The 20,000-nt window shown below is 54.0% G+C and overlaps 2 protein-coding genes across 5 annotated transcripts in view; both read right to left on the reverse strand.

Moving 5' to 3' along the window:
* LOC140402969 (semaphorin-6D-like) overlaps positions 1-20,000 on the reverse strand; it is a 1,151,034-nt gene that overhangs the window by 774,055 nt on the left and 356,979 nt on the right. The window lies entirely within an intron of this gene.
* tnfaip8l2b (tumor necrosis factor, alpha-induced protein 8-like 2b) overlaps positions 3,537-20,000 on the reverse strand; it is a 22,328-nt gene continuing 5,864 nt past the window's right edge. For all 3 annotated transcript variants that reach the window (XM_072490613.1, XM_072490612.1, XM_072490614.1), the window contains exon 2: positions 3,537-4,113. In XM_072490613.1, the coding sequence (XP_072346714.1) occupies positions 3,551-4,111 (561 nt within the window). In that variant the 5' untranslated portion in view covers positions 4,112-4,113 and the 3' untranslated portion in view covers positions 3,537-3,550. The remainder of the gene's footprint in view (positions 4,114-20,000) is intronic.

The raw sequence follows: 20,000 nt of genomic DNA on the forward strand, positions 1-20,000 counted from the left end.
CGGGGTTTGATACAGAGTAAAGCTCCCTCTACACTGTCCCCATCAAACACTCCCAGGACAGGTACAGCACGGGGTTAGATACAGAGTAAAGCTCCCTCTACACTGTCCCCATCAAACACTCCCAGGACAGGTACAGCACGGGGTCAGATACAGAGTAAAGCTCCCTCTACACTGTCCCCATCAAACACTCCCAGGACAGGGACAGCACGGGGTTAGATACAGAGTAAAGCTCCCTCTACACTGTCCCCATCAAATACTCCCAGGACAGGTGCAGCACAGGGTTAGATACAGAGTAAAGCTCCCTGTACACTCCCAGTGAGACATAGCGAGCGATGCTCGTAACATTTTAACATCGCTCTCAAAAGTCGCTCTCTTTGGTTTAGGAGCCTGAGCAACAGGAGGCGGCCATTTAGCCCTTGGAGCTGACATTCCAACAGGAGGTTGTGTAAACAGCGTGGCTCACGTCTGAGCGTCTGAGCTGGGAGCTCTGGCTTTGAGACCCACCCCAGGGGAGGCAGCGTGGTTTTGTGAAGGGAGGCTGTGTCTCACTCAATCGGGTTTTTCGAGGAAGCGACAAAGCTGATTGATGAGGGTAAGGCAGCGGATGTTACCTACATGGACTTCAATAAGGCTTTGACAAGGTAGATGAGTACAAAAGGTGAAGTCACACGGGATCAGGGGTGAGCTGGCAAGGTGGATACAGAACTGGCTAGGCCATAGAAGGCAGAAAGTAGCAATGGAAGGATGCTTTTCTAATTGGAGGGCTGTGACCAGTGGTGCTCCACAGGGATCAGTGCTGGGACCTTTGCTCTTTGTAGTATATATAAATGATTTGGAGGAAAATGTAACTGGTCTGATTAGTAAGTTTGCAGACGACACAAAGGTTGGTGGAATTGCGGATAGCGATGAGGACTGTCAGAGGATACAGCAGGATTTAGATCGTTTGGAGACTTGGGCGGAGAGATGGCAGATGGAGTTTAATCCGGACAAATGTGAGGTGATGCATTTTGGAAGGTCTAATGCAGGTAGGGAATATACAGTGAATGGTAGAACCCTCAAGAGTATTGACAGTCAGAGAGATCTGGGGTGTACAGGTCCACAGGTCATTGAAAGGGCAACACAGGTGGAGAAGGTAGTCAAGAAGGCATACGGCATGCTTGCCTTCATTGGCCGGGGCATTGAGTATAAGAATTGGCAAGTCATGTTGCAGCTGTATAGAACCTTAGTTAGGCCACACTTGGAGTATAGTGTTCAATTCTGGTCGCCACACTACCAGAAGGATGTGGAGGCTTTAGAGAGGGTGCAGAAGAGATTTACCAGAATGTTGCCTGGTATGGAGGGCATTAGCTATGAGGAGCGGTTGAATAAACTCGGTTTGTTCTCACTGGAACGACGGAGGTTGAGGGGCGACCTGATAGAGGTCTACAAAATTATGAGGGGCATAGACAGAGTGGATAGTCAGAGGCTTTTCCCCAGGGTAGAGGGGTCAATTACTAGGGGGCATAGGTTTAAGGTGCGAGGGGCAAGGTTTAGAGTAGATGTACGAGGCAAGTTTTTTACGCAGAGGGTAGTGGGTGCCTGGAACCCGCTACCGGAGGAGGTGGTGGAAGCAGGGACGATGGTGACATCTAAGGGGCGTCTTGACAAATACATGAATAGGATGGGAATAGAGGGATACGGACTCTGGAAGTGGAGGAGGTTTTAGTTTAGATGGACAGCATGGTCGGCACGGGCTTGGAGGGCCGAAGGGCCTGTTCCTGTTCCACTGAACGTGTGTTCGTAACGCGGTCAAAACAGGTTGAGTGTCGACCTGCAAATCATGCCGGGTGCGTGGCACACATCCCCTACCAGCCTCCTCCACCAGGGGGCAGGATTCCCGGAGCTGGAGCCTGGCTGATTGATCCCATTCACTCCCACCCCCGTCTTTGCAGAGAAGGTGCTCCAGTGGGCTGGTCAGCCTGTCGCGGAAGCTTCTGGAATTGCTGTGACTTGAAAAATCGCAAATTGAAAATGAACCACAGTAATGGTGATTGTCGTGAACAAAAACCCCTTTTAGAAAGGGAAATCTGTTGTCCTTTACCTGGTCTGCCCAACATGTCTCCCATGCCCCCCCACTCCCCGTGTGAGCGGGTCCCACATTCTCCCCCACACCCCGGGGAGCGAGTCCCACATTCTCCCCCACTCCCCGTGGGAGCGAGTCCCACATTCTCCCCACTCCCCGTGGGAGCGAGTCCCACATTCTCCCCCACACCCCGGGGAGCGAGTCCCACATTCTCCCCCACTCCGCGTGGGAGCGAGTCCCACATTCTCCCCACTCCCTGTGAGAGCGAGTCCCACATTCTCCCCCACTCCCCGTGGGAGCGAGTCCCACATTCTCCCCCACTCCCCGTGGGAGCGAGTCCCACATTCTCCCCCACTCCCCGTGGGAGCGAGTCCCACATTCTCCCCCACTCCCCGTGGGAGCGAGTCCCACATTCTCCCCCACTCCCCGTGGGAGCGAGTCCCACATTCTCCCCCACTCCCCGTGGGAGCGAGTCCCACATTCTCCCCCACTCCCCGTGAGGGGGAGCCCCACAATCTCCCCCACTCCCCGTGGGGGCGAGTCCCACATTCTCACCCACTCCCCGTGGGAGCGACTCCCACATTCTCCCCCACTCCCCGTGGGAGCGACTCCCACATTCACCCCCACTCCCCGTGGGAGCGACTCCCACATTCTCCCCCACGCCCCGTGGGAGCGACTTCCACATTCTCCCCCACTCCCCGTGGGAGCGACTCCCACATTCTCCCCCACTCCCCGTGGGAGCGAGTCCCACATTCTCCCCCACTCCCCGTGGGAGCGAGTCCCACATTCTCCCCCACTCCCCGTGGGAGCGAGTCCCACATTCTGCCCCCACTCCCCGTGAGGGGGAGCCCCACAATCTTCCCCCACTCCCCGTGGGGGCGTGTCCCGCATCCCCCCCCCCCCCCTTTCCCCCGCCTCCTCCACGTTCTCTTTTGGGAAACGAGGGCCTCAGCCTCGGCCTGTTCCGCGCCGGGCGGGGGGGGGCGACGCCGCTGGCGACCGAAAGGTCAGAGCAAACCCGCGACCGTGATATTCTTCGCCGAGGGGGGGCGGGGGCTGCGGGAATTGATTCTTGTCGAGGTTCGGGGGGGCTGCAATGTCGGCGAACATCTCGGGAGGGGAGGCGGCGGAGTGGGGGGGGGGGGGGGAATGGATATCCGTAACCGAGGCCGTGGTGACTCCCGACTCGTGTTGTTTGGGGAGATCGCCGCGTCTTGGGGGCGGGTTGTACGTAGCGGGCTGCGCTGTGCGGAATAACACCAGGCGCGGGCGCGTGTGTTTTTTTTTTTATTCCAGTGGTACCTCAACCCGTGGGTTTCCCGTCGCCTTACAGAGGTTAAAGGCTACCCCTCCCGTGTCCCTTCGCCCACCGCGTCGCCAACAGTCCCGGCATGTCCATTTATTGTCCTCTGCCTTCAGGCCTGGTGTCCTGCAGCACCGACCCCCCCCCCCCCCCCCACTTGCCCGCCCCCCCCCGCTACAGCGGCCCTATAGTGTCCCCTCCTCGATCAATTTGTTGAGCCCCGCGCAGATCTTCTGCAGGTGGGCCGGGTACGCCCCCTCGGCGCCGTAGAGCTTCGTCAGGAGGTCGACGTTGGCGAAGTGGTTGAAGACGTGACCGATGCGGCCGTGGGACTTGGGGGTGAGGTGCCCCTCCACCAGCCTGAGCAGGAGGTCCCGGCTCTCGGACAGCAGCTCCGTCAGCACGCTCTGCTCGAAGGTGAAGGCCACCTCGTGGAAGCTGACGGCCGTCATGGCGCCCTGGCGTAGCTTCCTCTTGAACTCCTCGGCCAGGGCCAGCTCCCGCTGGCCGAACTTCTGGTGGCGGTACAGCACGCCGATCTTCACCGCCACCTTCACCAGGTTCTTCAGCACCTTCTGCGACTCCGCCTTGTTGCCCGTGAACTCCTTGGAGACGCGGTAGAGCTCGTCGAGGATCTCGGCGCTGGTGTCGTCGATGAAGAACTGCGCCATCGTCTTGGAGGCCATCCGGCTCAGAATCTTCTTCTGCGCCTTCATGGCCAGGTCCTTGGAGCTGAAGGACTCCATTCCTGCCACAGAGAGAGAGAGAAAGAGGAAGGGTGAACGGGGAGAAGAACAGCACCAGGCTGATCATGTGGTCCGCCTCTCCGATAGGCCATCCACATTGTAAACAGTTACGGCCCCAATCCACCCAGTCCTGTGGAAGCCTCCCTCGATCTGTAATCCCAGTACTCGGGAAAGGATGCCCGCTCGCCCAAGGGACCAAGATTCAAACGTGTAACGGTAGATGTCTTTCCACCAGACAGGTCGCCCACCACCTCTCGTTCCTCTCCCTCACCGCAAGCTGGGAGTTGGCTTTCAATGCACGGCATTGGGTGGGAACCGACAGCAAGACCTTTCGTCTCACGTGTCATCTCCAAGCCCGAAGAGAAGACCATCCCTCTAATCCCCTAACTCTCCCATCGAAGACCATCCCTCTAATCCTCTAACTCTCCCATCGAAGACCATCCCTCTAATCCCCTAACTCTCCCATCGAAGACCATCTCTCTAATCCCCTAACTCTCCCATCGAAGACTATCCCTCTAACCCCCTAACTCTCCCATCGAAGACCATCCCTCTAACCCCCTAACTCTCCCATCGAAGACCATCCCTCTAATCCCCTAACTCTCCCAACGAGGACCCTCCTAATCCCCTAACTCTCCCATCGAAGACCATCCCTCTAATCCCCTAACTCTCCCATCGAAGACCATCCCTCTAACCCCCTAACTCTCAGATTGAAGACCATCCCTCTAATCCCCCTAACTCTCCCATCGAAGACCATCCCTCGAAACCCTAACTCTCCCATCGAAGACCATCCCTCTAACCCCCTAACTCTCCCATCGAAGACCATCTCTCTAATCCCCTAACTCTCCCATCGAAGACCATCCCTCTAATCCCCTAACTCTCCCATCGAAGACCATCTCTCTAATCCCCTAACTCTCCCATCGAAGACCATCCCTCTAATCCCCCTAACTCTCCCATCGAAGACCATCCCTCTAATCCCCTAACTCTCCCATCGAAGACCATCCCTCTAACCCCCTAACTCTCCCATCGAAGACTATCCCTCTAACCCCCTAACTCTCCCATCGAAGACCATCCCTCTAACCCCCTAACTCTCCCATCGAAGACCATCCCTCTAACCCCCTAACTCTCCCATCGAAGACAATCCCTCTAATCCCCTAACTCTCCCATCGAAGACCATCTCTCTAATCCTCTAATTCTCCCATCGAAGACCATCCCTCTAATCCCCTAACTCTCCCATCGAAGACCATCCCTCTAATCCCCTAACTCTCCCATCGAAGACCATCCCTCTGATCCCCTAACTCTCCCATCGAAGACCATCCCTCTAATCCCCTAACTCTCCCATCGAAGACCATCCCTCTAACCCCCTAACTCTCCCATCGAAGACCATCCCTCTAACCCCCTAACTCTCCCAACGAGGACCCTCCTAATCCTCTAACTCTCCCATCGAAGGCTTGCCCCCTAATCCTCTAATTCTCCCATCGAAGACCATCTCTCTAATCCCCCTAACTCCCATCTCTAATCCCCCTAACTCTCCCATCGAAGACCATCTCTCTAATCCCCCTAACTCTCCCATCGAAGACCATCCCTCTAATCCTCTAACTCTCCCATCGAAGACCATCCCTCTAATCCTCTAACTCTCCCATCGAAGACCATCCCTCTAATCTTCTAACTCTCCCATCGAAGACCATCCCTCTAATCCCCTAACTCTCCCATCGAAGACCATCCCTCTAATCTTCTAACTCTCCCATCGAAGACCATCTCTCTAATCCCTAACTCTCCCATCGAAGACTATCCCTCTAATCCCCTAACTCTCCCATCGAAGACCATCCCTCTGATCCCATTACTCTCCCATCGAAGACCATCTCTCTGATCCCATTACTCTCCCATCGAAGACCATCTCTCTGATCTCCTAACCTCCCGAATGACTTTATGTTCCATCCAACTGATAAACTCAAGTGTTTGAGCCCCGACGTGTTCTGTGGTCTGCTTTCTCGACTTGTGACGCCAAAATAGAGCTTGGTTCAGCAGTCATCTGGTGCTGATGAATGTGCAGGTTCACGGGGAGAATAGCACTGAGTGCATTGCTCATTTGGCGCAGGCCTGATGGGAAGAATGTCCTCCTCGGGCCCTGTACCAATTCTGTGACCCTGTAAATAACAGGTTTAGTTATCTCTTTGTGACTAACAGAACACTTTGCGTCTCTCCAATTTCTGCTGATCTCTTTCTCTGCCTGTTTAAACTTCCACCCGATTTAATCGCACGTTTCGTTTTCATTTTGCTTCCATATTTATCACTGTCAGTCCATTAACCCATCCCCCAAACCCAGCATTCCGCACAATTCAAGAAGGAGTGATTGAGCAATGCCACAGGGGGACCGCCTGCGGACACACAGATCACTCTGAGCAATGCCACAGGGGGGCCGCTCACACACACACACAGATCACTGAGCAATGCCACAGGGGGACGATACAGAGATAGGGAGGGGGTGTAGGGGCTGGAGGAGGATACAGAGATAGGGAGGGGGTGTAGGGGCTGGAGGAGGTTACAGAGATAGGGAGGGGGTGTAGGGGCTGGAGGAGGTTACAGAGATAGGGAGGGGGTGTAGGGGCTGGAGGAGGTTACAGAGATAGGGAGGGGGTGTAGGGGCTGGAGGAGGTTACAGAGATAGGGAGGGGGTGTAGGGGCTGGAGGATGTTACAGAGATAGGGAGGGGGTGTAGGGGCTGGAGGAGGTTACAGAGATAGGGAGGGGGTGTAGGGGCTGGAGGAGGTTGCAGAGATAGGGAGGGGGTGTAGGGGCTGGAGGAGGTTACAGAGATAGGGAGGGGGTGTAGGAGCTGGAGGAGGTTACAGAGATAGGGAGGGGGTGTAGGGGCTGAAGGAGGTTACAGAGATAGGGAGGGGGTGCAGGGGATGGAGGAGGTTACAGAGATAGGGAGGGGGTGCAGGGGCTGGAGGAGGTTACAGAGATAGGGAGGGGGTGCAGGGGCTGGAGGAGGTTACAGAGATAGGGAGGGGGTGTAGGTGCTGGAGGAGGTTACAGAGATAGGGAGGGGGTGTAGGGGCTGGAGGAGGTTACAGAGATAGGGAGGGGATGTGGGGGCTGGAGGAGGTTACAGAGATAGGGAGGGGGCTGGAGGAGGTTACAGAGATAGGGAGGGGGTGTAGGGGCTGGAGGAGGTTACAGAGATAGGGAGGGGGTGTAGGGGCTGGAGGAGGTTACAGAGATAGGGAGGGGGTGTAGGGGCTGGAGGAGGTTATAGAGATACGGAGGGGGTTGTAGGGGCTGGAGGAGGTTACAGAGATAGGGAGGGGGTGTAGCGGCTGGAGGAGGTTACAGAGATAGGGAGGGCTGTAGGGGCAGGATGCGGTTACAGAATTAGGGAGGGGTGTAGGGGCTGGAGGAGGTTCCAGAGATAGAACATAGAACATAGAAAATACAGCACAGAACAGGCCCTTCGGCCCACGATGTTGTGCCGAACCTTTGTCCTAGATTAATCATAGATTATCATTGAATTTACAGTGCAGAAGGAGGCCATTCGGCCCCCTGAGTCTGCACCGGCTCTTGGAAAGAGCACCCCACCCAAACTCAACCCCTCCACCCAACACCAAGGGCAATTTTGGACACCACGGGCAATTTATCATGGCCAATCCACCTACCCTGCACATCTTTGGACTGTGGGAGGAAACCGGAGCACCCGTAGGAAACCCACGCAGACACGGGGAGGACGTGCAGACTCCGCACAGACAGTGACCCAAGCCGGAATCGAACCTGGGACCCTGGAGCTGTGAAGCAATTGTGCTATCCACAATGCTACCATGCTGCCCTTAAGAACAAATAAATCTACACTATATAATTTTACCGTAATCCATGTACCTATCCAATAGCTGCTTGAAGGTCCCTAATGTTTCCGACTCAACTACTTCCACAGGCAGTGCATTCCATGCCCCCAGTACTCTCTGGGTAAAGAACCTACCTCTGATATCCCTCCTATATCTTCCACCTTTCACCTTAAATTTATGTCCCCTTGTAATGGTTTGTTCCACCCGGGGAAAAAGTCTCTGACTGTCTACTCTATCTATTCCCCTGATCATCTTATAAACCTCTATCAAGTCGCCCCTCATCCTTCTCCGTTCTAATGAGAAAAGGCCTTGCACCCTCAACCTTTCCTCGTAAGACCTACTCTCCATTCCAGGTAACATCCTGGTAAATCTTCTTTCCACCTTTTCCAAAGCTTCCACATCCTTCCTAAAATGAGGTGACCAGAATTGTACACAGTACTCCAAATGTGGCCTTACCAAAGTTTTGTACAGCTGCATCATCACCTCACGGCTCTTAAATTCAATCCCTCTGTTAATGAACGCTAGCACACCATAGGCCTTCTTCACAGCTCTATCCACTTGAGTGGCAACTTTCAAAGATGTATGAACATAGACCCCAAGATCTCTCTGCTCCTCCACATTGCCAAGAACTCTACCGTTAACCCTGTATTCCGCATTCATATTTGTCCTTCCAAAATGGACAACCTCACACTTTTCAGGGTTAAACTCCATCTGCCACTTCTCAGCCCAGCTCTGCATCCTATCTATGTCTCTGCAGCCGACAACAGCCCTCCTCACTATCCACAACTCCACCAATCTTCGTATCGTCTGCAAATTTACTGACCCACCCTTCAACTCCCTCATCTAAGTCATTAATGAAAATCACAAACAGCAGAGGACCCAGAACTGATCCCTGCGGTACGCCACTGGTAACTGGGATCCAGGCTGAATATTTGCCATCCACCACCACTCTCTGACTTCTATCGGTTAGCCAGTTCGTTATCCAACTGGCCAAATTTCCCACTATCCCATGCCTCCTTACTTTTCTGCAGAAGCCTACCATGGGGAACCTTATCAAATGCCTTACTAAAATCCATGTACACTACATCCACTGCTTTACCTACATCCACTGCTTTACCTTCATCCACATGCTTGGTCACCTCCTCAAAGAATTCAATAAGATTTGTAAGGCAAGACCTACCCCTCACAAATCCGTGCTGACTATCCCTAATCAAGCAGTATCTTTCCAGATGCTCAGAAATCCTATCCTTCAGTACCCTTTCCATTACTTTGCCTACCACCGAAGTAAGACTAACTGGCCTGTAATTCCCAGGGTTATCCCTAGTCCCTTTTTTGAACAGGGGCACGACATTCGCCACTCTCCAATCCCCTGGTACCACCCCTGTTGACAGTGAGGACGAAAAGATCATTGCCAACGGCTCTGCAATTTCATAGAATTTACAGTGCAGAAGGAGGCCATTCGGCCCATCGAGTCTGCACCGGCTCTTGGAAAGAGCACCCTACCCAAGGTCAACACCACCACCCTATCCCCATAACCCAGTAACCCCACCCAACACTAAGGGCAATTTTGGACACTAAGGGCAATTTATCATGGCCAATCCACTTAACCTGCACATCTTTGGACTGTGGGAGGAAACCGGAGCACCCGGAGGAAACCCACGCACACACGGGGAGGATGTGCAGACTCCGCACAGACAGTGACCCAAGCTGGAATTGAACCTGGGACCCTGGAGCTGTGAAGCAATTGTGCTATCCACAAGGCTACCGTGCTGCCCCGAAGAGATTTCATCTCTTGCTTCCCATAGAATCCTTGGATATATCCCGTCAGGCCCGGGGGACTTGTCTATCCTCAAGTTTTTCAAAATGCCCAACACATCTTCCTTCCTAACAAGTATTTCCTCGAGCTTACCAATCTGTTTCACACTGTCCTCTCCAACAATATCGCCCCTCTCATTTGTAAATACAGAAGAAAAGTACTCGTTCAAGACTTCTCCTATCTCTTCAGACTCAATACACAATCTCCCGCTACTGTCCTTGATCGGACCTACCCTCGCTCTAGTCATTCTCATATTTCTGACATATGTGTAAAAGGCCTTGGGGTTTTCCTTGATCCTACCCGCCAAAGATTGTTCATGCCCTCTCTTAGCTCTCCTAATCCCTTTCTTCAGTTCCCTCCTGGCTATCTTGTATCCCTCCAATGCCCTGTCTGAACCTTGTTTCCTCAGCCTTACATAAGTCTCCTTTTTCCTCTTAACAAGACATTCAACCTCTCTTGTCAACCATGGTTCCCTCACTCGACCATCTCTTCCCTGCCTGACAGGGACATACATATCAAGGACACGTAGCACCTGTTCCTTGAACAAGTTCCACATTTCACTTGTGTCCTTCCCTGACAGCCTATGTTCCCAACTTATGCACTTCAATTCTTGTCTGACAACATCGTATTTACCCTTCCCCCAATTGTAAACCTTGCCCTGTTGCACGCACCTATCCCTCTCCATTACTAAAGTGATAGGGAGGGTGTAGTGGCAGGAGGAGGTTACAGAGATAGGGAGGGGAGTAGGGGCTGGAGGAGGTTACAGAGATAGGGAGTGTGTGTAGGGGGCTGGAGGAGGTTACAGAGATAGGGATGGGTGTAGGGGCTGGAGGAGGTTACAGAGATAGGGAGGGGGTGTCGGGGCTGGAGGAGGTTACAGAGATAGGGAGGGGGATAGGGGCTGGAGGAGGTTACAGAGATAGGGAGGGGTGTAGGGGCTGGAGGAGGTTACAGAGATGGGGAGGGGGTGTCGGGGCTGGAGGAGGTTACAGAGATAGGGAGGGGGTGTTGGGGCTGGAGAAGGTTACAGAGATAGGGAGGGGGTGTAGGGGCTGGAGGAGGTTACAGAGATAGGGAGGGGGTGTGGGGGCTGGAGGAGGTTACAGAGATAGGGAGGGGTGTAGGGGCTGGAGGAGGTTACAGAGATGGGGAGGGGGTGTCGGGGCTGGAGGAGGTTACAGAGATAGGGAGGGGGTGTTGGGGCTGGAGAAGGTTACAGAGATAGGGAGGGGGTATAGGGGCTGGAGGAGGTTACAGAGATAGGGAGGGGGTGTGGGGGCTGGAGGAGGTTACAGAGATAGGGAGGGGGTGTAGGGGCTGGAGGTGGTTACAGAGATAGGGATGGGTGTAGGGGCTGGAGGAGGTTACAGAGATAAGGAGGGGGATAGGGGCTGGAGGAGGTTACAGAGATAGGGAGGGGGATAGGGGCTGGAGGAGGTTACAGAGATAGGGAGGGGTGTAGGGGCAGGAGGAGGTTACAGAGATAGGGAGGGGTGTAGGGGCTGGAGGGGGTTACAGAGATGGGGAGTGTGTGTAGGGGGCTGGAGGTTACAGAGATAGGGAGGGGGTGTAGGGGCTGGAGGAGGTTACAGAGATAGGGAGGGGGTGTAGGGGCTGGAGGAGGTTACAAAGATAGGGATGGGTGTAGTGGCTGGATGAGGTTACAGCGATAGGGAGGGGGATAGGGGCTGGAGGAGGTTACAGAGATAGGGAGGTGGATAGGGGCTGGAGGAGTTACAGAGATAGGGAGGGGTGTCGGGGCTGGAGGAGGTTACAGAGATAGGGAGGGGGTGTAGGGGCTGGAGGAGGGTACAGAGATAGGGAGGGTGTAGGGGCTGGAGGAGGTTACAGAGTTGGGGAGGGTGTGTCGGGGCTGGAGGAGGTTACAGATAAAGGGAGGGGGTGTCGGGGCTGGAGGAGGTTACAGAGATAGGGAGGAGGTGTAGGGGCTGGAGGCGGTTACAGAGATAGGGAGGGGGTGTAGGGGCTGGAGGAGGTTACAGAGATAGGGAGGGGGTGTAGGGGCTGGAGGAGGTTACAGAGATAGGGAGGGGGTGTAGGGGCTGGAGGAGGTTACAGAGATAGGGAGGGGGAGTAGGGGCTGGAGGAGGTTACTGAGATAGGGAGGGGGGTGTCGGGGCTGGAGGAGGTTACAGAGATGGGGAGGGGGTGTCTGGGCTGGAGGAGGTTACAGAGATCGGGAGGGGGTGTACGGGCTGGAGGAGGTTACAGAGATAGGGAGGGGGTGTAGGGGCTGGAGGAGGTTACAGAGATAGGGAGGGGGTGTAGGAGCTGGAGGAGGTTACAGAGATAGGGAGGGGTGTAGGGGCTGGAGGAGGTTACAGAAATAGGGAGGGGCGTGTAGGGGCTGGAGGAGGTTACAGAGAAACGGAGGGGTTGTAGGAGCTGGAGGAGGTTACCGAGATAGGGAGGGTGTGTAGGGGCTGGAGGAGGTTACAGAGATGGGGAGGGGGTGTCAAGGCTGGAGGAGGTGACAGAGATAGCAAGGGGGTGTAGGGGCTGGAGGAGGTTACAGAGACAGGGAGGAGGTGTAGGAGCTGGAGGAGGTTACAGAGATAGGGAGGGGGTGTAGGGGCTGGAGGAGGTTACAGAGATAGGGAGGGGGTGTAGGAGCTGGAGGAGGTTACAGAGATAGGGAGGGGGTGTAGGGGCTGGAGGAGGTTACAGAGATATGGAGGGGACGTAGGGGCTGGAGGAGGTTAGAGAGATAGGGAGGGGGTGTAGGAGCTGGAGGAGGTTACAGAGATAGGGAGGGGGGTGTAGGGGCTGGAGGAGGTTACAGAGATAGGGAGGGGGTGTAGGGGCTGGAGGAGGTTACAGAGATAGGGAGGGGGTGTAGGGGCTGGAGGAGGTTACAGAGATAGGGCGGGGGTGTCGGGGCTGGAGGAGATTACAGAGATAGGGAGGGGGTGTAGGGGCTGGAGGAGATTACAGAGATAGGGCGGGGGTGTCGGGGCTGGAGGAGATTACAGAGATAGGGAGGGGGTGTAGGGGCTGGAGGAGATTACAGAGATAGGGAGGGGGGTGTCGGGGCTGGAGGAGGTTACAGAGATAGGGAGGGGGTGTAGATGCTGGAGGAGGTTACAGAGATAGGGAGGAGGTGTAGGGGCTGGAGGAGGTTACAGAGACAGGGAGGAGGTGTAGGGGCTGGAGGAGGTTACAGAGATAGGAAGGGGGTGTAGGGGCTGGCGGAGGTTACAGAGATAGGGAGGGGGTGTAGGGGCTGGAGGAGGTTACAGAGACAGGGAGGAGGTGTAGGGGCTGGAGGAGGTTACAGAGATAGGAAGGGGGTGTAGGGGCTGGAGGAGGTTACAGAGACAGTGAGGAGGTGTAGGGGCTGGAGGAGGTTACAGAGATAGGGAGGGGGTGTAGGGGCTGGAGGAGGTTACAGAGATAGGGAGGGGGTGTAGGAGCTGGAGGAGGTTACAGAGATAGGGAGGGGGTGTAGGGGCTGGAGGAGGTTACAGAGATATGGAGGGGACGTAGGGGCTGGAGGAGGTTAGAGAGATAGGGAGGGGTGTAGGAGCTGGAGGAGGTTACAGAGATAGGGAGGCGGTGTAGGGGCTGGAGGAGGTTACAGAGATAGGGAGGGGGTGTAGGTGCTGGAGGAGGTTACAGAGATCGGAAGGGGATATAGGGGCTGGAGGAGGTTACAGAGATAGGGAGAGGATGTAGGTGCTGGAGGAGGTTACAGAGATCGGAAGGGGATGTAGGTGCTGGAGGAGGTTACAGAGATAGGGAGGGGGTGTAGATTGAGAGTTTCCAAATGGAGGTCTTTCTGGCCCTGGAGCTCTGCACTGTCGGAGGGTCAGTACTGAGGGAACGCTGCACTGTGAGTGTTTGATGGGTACAGTGTAGAGGGAGCTTTACTCTGCATCTAACCCCGTGCTGTACCTGTCCTGGGAGTGTTTGATGGGTTCAGTGTAGAGGGAGCTTTACTCTGTATCGAACCCCGTGCTGTACCTGTCCTGGGAGTGTTTGATGGGGACAGTGTAGACGGAGCTTTACTCTGTATCTAACCCCGTGCTGTACCTGTCCTGGGAGTGTTTGATGGGGACAGTGTAGAGGGAGCTTTACTCTGTATCTAACCCCGTGCTGTACCTGTCCTTGGAGTGTTTGATGGGGACAGTGTAGAGGGAGATTTACTCTGTATCTCACCCCGTGCTGTACCTGTCTTGGGAGTGTTTGATGGGGACAGTGTAGAGGGCGCTTTACTCTGTATCTAACCCCATGCTGTACCTGTCCTGGGAGTGTTTGATGGGGACAGTGTCGAGGGAGCTTTACTCTGTATCTAACCCCGTGCTGTACCTGTCCTGGGAGCGTTTGATGGGGACAGTGTAGCGGGAGCTTTACTCTGTATCTAACCCCATGCTGTGCCTATCCTGGGAGTGTTTGATGGGGACAGTGTAGAGGGCGCTTTACTCTGTATCTAACCCCGTGCTGTACCTGTCCTGGGAGTGTTTGATGGGGACAGTGTCGAGGGAGCTTTACTCTGTATCTGACCCCGTGCTGTACCTGTCCTGGGAGTGTTTGATGGGGACAGTGTAGAAGGAGCTTTACTCTGTATCTATCCCTGTGCTGTACCTGTCCTGGGAGTGTTTGATTGGGACAGTGCCGAGGGAGCTTTACTCTGTATCTAACCCTGTGCTGTACCTGCCCTGGGTGTGTTTGATGAGGGCAGTGTAGAGGGAGCTTTACTCTGTATCTAACCCCATGCTGTACCTGTCCTGCGAGTGCTTGATGGGGACAGTGTAGAGGGAGCTTTACTCTGTATCCAACCCTGTGCTGTACCTGTCCTGGGAGTGTTTGCTGGGGACAGTGCAGAGGGAGCTTTCCTCTGTATCTAACCCCGTACTGTACCTGTCCTGGGAGTGTTTGATGGGGACAGTGTAGAGGGAGCTTTACTCTGTATCTAACCCCGTGCTGTACCTGTCCTGGGAGTGTTTGATGGGGTCAGTGTAGACGGAGCTTTACTCTGTATCTAACCCCGTGCTGTACCTGTCCTGGGAGTGTTTGATGGGGACAGTGTCGAGGGAGCTTTACTCTGTATCTAACCCCGTGCTGTACCTGTCCTGGGAGTGTTTGATGGAGTCATTGTAGAGGGAGCTTTACTCTGTATCTAACCCCGTGCTGTACCTGTCCTGGGAGTGTTTGATGGAGTCATTGTAGAGGGAGCTTTACTCTGTATCTAACCCCGTGCTGTACCTGTCCTGGGAGTGTTTGATGGGGACAGTGTAGACGGAGCTTTACTCTGTATCTAACCCCGTGCTGTACCTGTCCTGGGAGTGTTTGATGGGGACAGTGCAGAGGGAGCTTTACTCTGTATCTAACCCCGTGCTGTACCTGTCCTGGGAGTGTTTGATGGGGACAGTGCAGAGGGAGCTTTACTCTGTATCTAACCCCGTGCTGTACCTGTCCTGGGAGTGTTTGATGGGGACAGTGTAGACGGAGCTTTACTCTGTATCTAACCCCGTGCTGTACCTGTCCTGGGAGTGTTTGATGGGGACAGTGTAGACGGAGCTTTACTCTGTATCTAACCCTGTGCTGTTCCTGACCTGGGAGTGTTTGATGGGGTCAGTGTAGACGGAGCTTTACTCTGTATCTAACCCTGTGCTGTACCTGTCCTGGGAGTGTTTGATGGGGACAGTGTAGAGGGAGCTTTACTCTGTATCTAACCCCGTGCTGTACCTGTCCTGGGAGTGTTTGATGGGGTCATTGTAGAGGGAGCTTTACTCTGTATCTAACCCCGTGCTGTACCTGTCCTGGGAGTGTTTGATGGGTACAGTGTAGAGGGAGCTTTACTCTGTATCTAACCCCGTGCTGTACCTGTCCTGGGAGTGTTTGATGGGTACAGTGTAGAGGGAGCTTTACTCTGTATCGAACCCCGTGCTGTACCTGTCCTGGGAGTGTTTGATGGGGACAGTGTAGACGGAGCTTTACTCTGTATCTAACCCCGTGCTGTACCTGTCCTGGGAGTGTTTGATGGGGACAGTGTCGAGGGAGCTTTACTCTGTATCTAACCCCGTGCTGTACCTGTCCTGGGAGTGTTTGATGGGGACAGTGTAGAGGGAGCTTTACTCTGTATCTAACCCTGTGCTGTACCTGTCCTGGGAGTGTTTGATTGGGACAGTGCCGAGGGAGCTTTACTCTGTATCTAACCCTGTGCTGTACCTGCCCTGGGTGTGTTTGATGAGGGCAGTGTAGAGGGAGCTTTACTCTGTATCTAACCCCGTGCTGTACCTGTCCTGGGAGTGTTTGATGGAGTCATTGTAGAGGGAGCTTTACTCTGTATCTAACCCCATGCTGTACCTGTCCTGCGAGTGCTTGATGGGGACAGTGTAGAGGGAGCTTTACTCTGTATCCAACCCTGTGCTGTACCTGTCCTGGGAGTGTTTGCTGGGGACAGTGCAGAGGGAGCTTTCCTCTGTATCTAACCCCGTACTGTACCTGTCCTGGGAGTGTTTGATGGGGACAGTGTAGAGGGAGCTTTACTCTGTATCTAACCCCGTGCTGTACCTGTCCTGGGAGTGTTTGATGGGGTCAGTGTAGACGGAGCTTTACTCTGTATCTAACCCCGTGCTGTACCTGTCCTGGGAGTGTTTGATGGGGACAGTGTCGAGGGAGCTTTACTCTGTATCTAACCCCGTGCTGTACCTGTCCTGGGAGTGTTTGATGGAGTCATTGTAGAGGGAGCTTTACTCTGTATCTAACCCCGTGCTGTACCTGTCCTGGGAGTGTTTGATGGAGTCATTGTAGAGGGAGCTTTACTCTGTATCTAACCCCGTGCTGTACCTGTCCTGGGAGTGTTTGATGGGGACAGTGTAGACGGAGCTTTACTCTGTATCTAACCCCGTGCTGTATCTGTCCTGGGAGTGTTTGATGGGGACAGTGCAGAGGGAGCTTTACTCTGTATCTAACCCCGTGCTGTACCTGTCCTGGGAGTGTTTGATGGGGACAGTGCAGAGGGAGCTTTACTCTGTATCTAACCCCGTGCTGTACCTGTCCTGGGAGTGTTTGATGGGGACAGTGTAGACGGAGCTTTACTCTGTATCTAACCCCGTGCTGTACCTGTCCTGGGAGTGTTTGATGGGGACAGTGTAGACGGAGCTTTACTCTGTATCTAACCCTGTGCTGTTCCTGACCTGGGAGTGTTTGATGGGGTCAGTGTAGACGGAGCTTTACTCTGTATCTAACCCTGTGCTGTACCTGTCCTGGGAGTGTTTGATGGGGACAGTGTAGAGGGAGCTTTACTCTGTATCTAACCCCGTGCTGTACCTGTCCTGGGAGTGTTTGATGGGGTCATTGTAGAGGGAGCTTTACTCTGTATCTAACCCCGTGCTGTACCTGTCCTGGGAGTGTTTGATGGGTACAGTGTAGAGGGAGCTTTACTCTGTATCTAACCCCGTGCTGTACCTGTCCTGGGAGTGTTTGATGGGTACAGTGTAGAGGGAGCTTTACTCTGTATCGAACCCCGTGCTGTACCTGTCCTGGGAGTGTTTGATGGGGACAGTGTAGACGGAGCTTTACTCTGTATCTAACCCCGTGCTGTACCTGTCCTGGGAGTGTTTGATGGGGACAGTGTCGAGGGAGCTTTACTCTGTATCTAACCCCGTGCTGTACCTGTCCTTGGAGTGTTTGATGGGGACAGTGTAGAGGGAGATTTACTCTGTATCTCACCCCGTGCTGTACCTGTCTTGGGAGTGTTTGATGGGGACAGTGTAGAGGGAGCTTTACTCTGTATCTAACCCCGTGCTGTACCTGTCCTGGGAGTGTTTGATGGGGACAGTGTCGAGGGAGCTTTACTCTGTATCTAACCCCGTGCTGTACCTGTCCTGGGAGCGTTTGATGGGGACAGTGTAGAGGGAGCTTTACTCTGTATCTGACCCCGTGCTGTACCTGTCCTGGGAGTGTTTGATGGGGACAGTGTAGAGGGAGCTTTACTCTGTATCTAATCCTGTGCTGTACCTGTCCTGGGAGTGTTTGATGGGGACAGTGTAGAGGGAGCTTTACTCTGTATCTAACCCCGTGCTGTACCTGTCCTGGGAGTGTTTGATTGGGACAGTGCCGAGGGAGCTTTACTCTGTATCTAACCCTGTGCTGTAACTGCCCTGGGTGTGTTTGATGAGGGCAGTGTAGAGGGAGCTTTACTCTGTATCTAACCCCGTGCTGTACCTGTCCTGGGAGTGTTTGATGGAGTCATTGTAGAGGGAGCTTTACTCTGTATCTAACCCCGTGCTGTACCTTTCCTGGGAGTGCTTGATGGGGACAGTGTAGAGGGAGCTTTACTCTGTATCCAGCCCTGTGCTGTACCTGTCCTGGGAGTGTTTGCTGGGGACAGTGCAGAGGGAGCTTTCCTCTGTATCTAACCCCGTACTGTACCGGTCCTGGGAGTGTTTTATGGCGACAGTGTAGAGGGAGCTTTACTCTGTATCCAACCCTGTGCTATACCTGTCCTGGGAGTGTTTGATGGGGTCATTGTAGAGGGAGCTTTACTCTGTATCTTACCCCGTGCTGTACCTGTCCTGGGAGTGTTGATGGGGACAGTGTCGAGGGAGCTTTACTCTGTATCTAACCCCGTGCTGTACCTGTCCTGGAAGTGTTGATGGGGACAGTGTCGAGGGAGCTTTACTCTGTATCTAACCCCGTGCTGTACCTGTCCTGGGAGTGTTTGATGGAGTCATTGTAGAGCGAGCTTTACTCTGTATCTAACCCCGTGCTGTACCTGTCCTGGGAGTGTTTGATGCAGTCATTGTAGAGGGAGCTTTACTCTGTATCTAACCCCGTGCTGTACCTGTCCTGGGAGTGTTTGATGGGGACAGTGTAGAGGGAGCTTCACTCTGTATCTAACCCCGTGCTGTACCTGTCCTGGGAGTGTTTGATGGGGACAGTGTAGAGGGAGCTTTACTCTGTATCTAACCCCGTGCTGTACCTGTCCTGGGAGTGTTTGATGGAGTCATTGTAGAGGGAGCTTTACTCTGTATCTAACCCCGTGCTGTACCTGTCCTGGGAGTGTTTGATGGGGACAGTGTAGAGGGAGCTTTACTCTGTATCTAACCCCGTGCTGTACCTGTCCTGGGAGTGTTTGATGGAATCATTGTAGAGGGAGCTTTACTCTGTATCTAACCCCGTGCTGTACCTGTCCTGGGAGTGTTTGATGGAATCATTGTAGAGGGAGCTTTATTCTGTATCTAACCCGTGCTGTACCTGTCCTGGGAGTGTTTGATGGGGACAGTGTAGAGGGAGCTTTACTCTGTATCTAACCCCGTGCTGTACCTGTCCTGGGAGTGTATGATGGGGACAGTGTAGAGGGAGCTTTACTCTGTATCTAACCCCGTGCTGTACCTGTCCTGGGTGTGTTTGATGGGGACAGTGTAGACGGAGCTTTACTCTGTATCTAACCCTGTGCTGTTCCTGACCTGGGAGTGTTTGATGGGGTCAGTGTAGACGGAGCTTTACTCTGTATCTCACCCTGTGCTGTACCTGTCCTGGGAGTGTTTGATGGGGACAGTGTAGAGGGAGCTTTACTCTGTATCTAACCCCGTGCTGTACCTGTCCTGGGAGTGTTTGATGGGGACAGTGTAGAGGGAGCTTTACTCTGTATCTAACCCCGTGCTGTACCTGTCCTTGGAGTGTTTGATGGGGACAGTGTAGAGGGAGCTTTACTCTGTATCTAACCCCGTGCTATACCTGTCCTGGGAGTGTTTGATGGGCACAGTGTAGAGGGAGCTTTACACAGTATCAAACCCGTGCTGTACCTGTCCTGGGAGTGTTTGATGGGGACAGTGTAGTGGGAGCTTTACTCTGTATATAACTCTGTGCTGTACCTGTCCTGGGAGTGTTTGATGGGGACAGTGTAGAGGGAGATTTACTCTGTATCTAACCCCGTGCTGTACCTGTCCTGGGAGTGTTTGATGGGGACAGTGTAGAGAGAGCTTTACTCTGTATCTAACCCCGTGCTGTACCTGTCCTGGGAGTGTTTGATGGGGACAGTGCAGAGGGAGCTTTACTCTGTATCTAACCCCGTGCTGGAACTGTCCTGGGAGTGTGTGATGGGGACAGTGTTGACGGAGCTTTACTCTGTCTCTAACCCCGTGCTGTGAGATTCCTTGCACACAGAGTGACACATTCTGGTTCCTTTAAATTATTTGGTTCCCCCGTCTCACGCGTGACTGGAATCTGAGACGTGAAACAGTCAAAGCCAAAGCAAGAGTGT

This window comes from Scyliorhinus torazame, chromosome 26, assembly GCF_047496885.1.
Source record: "Scyliorhinus torazame isolate Kashiwa2021f chromosome 26, sScyTor2.1, whole genome shotgun sequence".
Classification (NCBI taxonomy): Eukaryota; Metazoa; Chordata; class Chondrichthyes; order Carcharhiniformes; family Scyliorhinidae; genus Scyliorhinus; species Scyliorhinus torazame.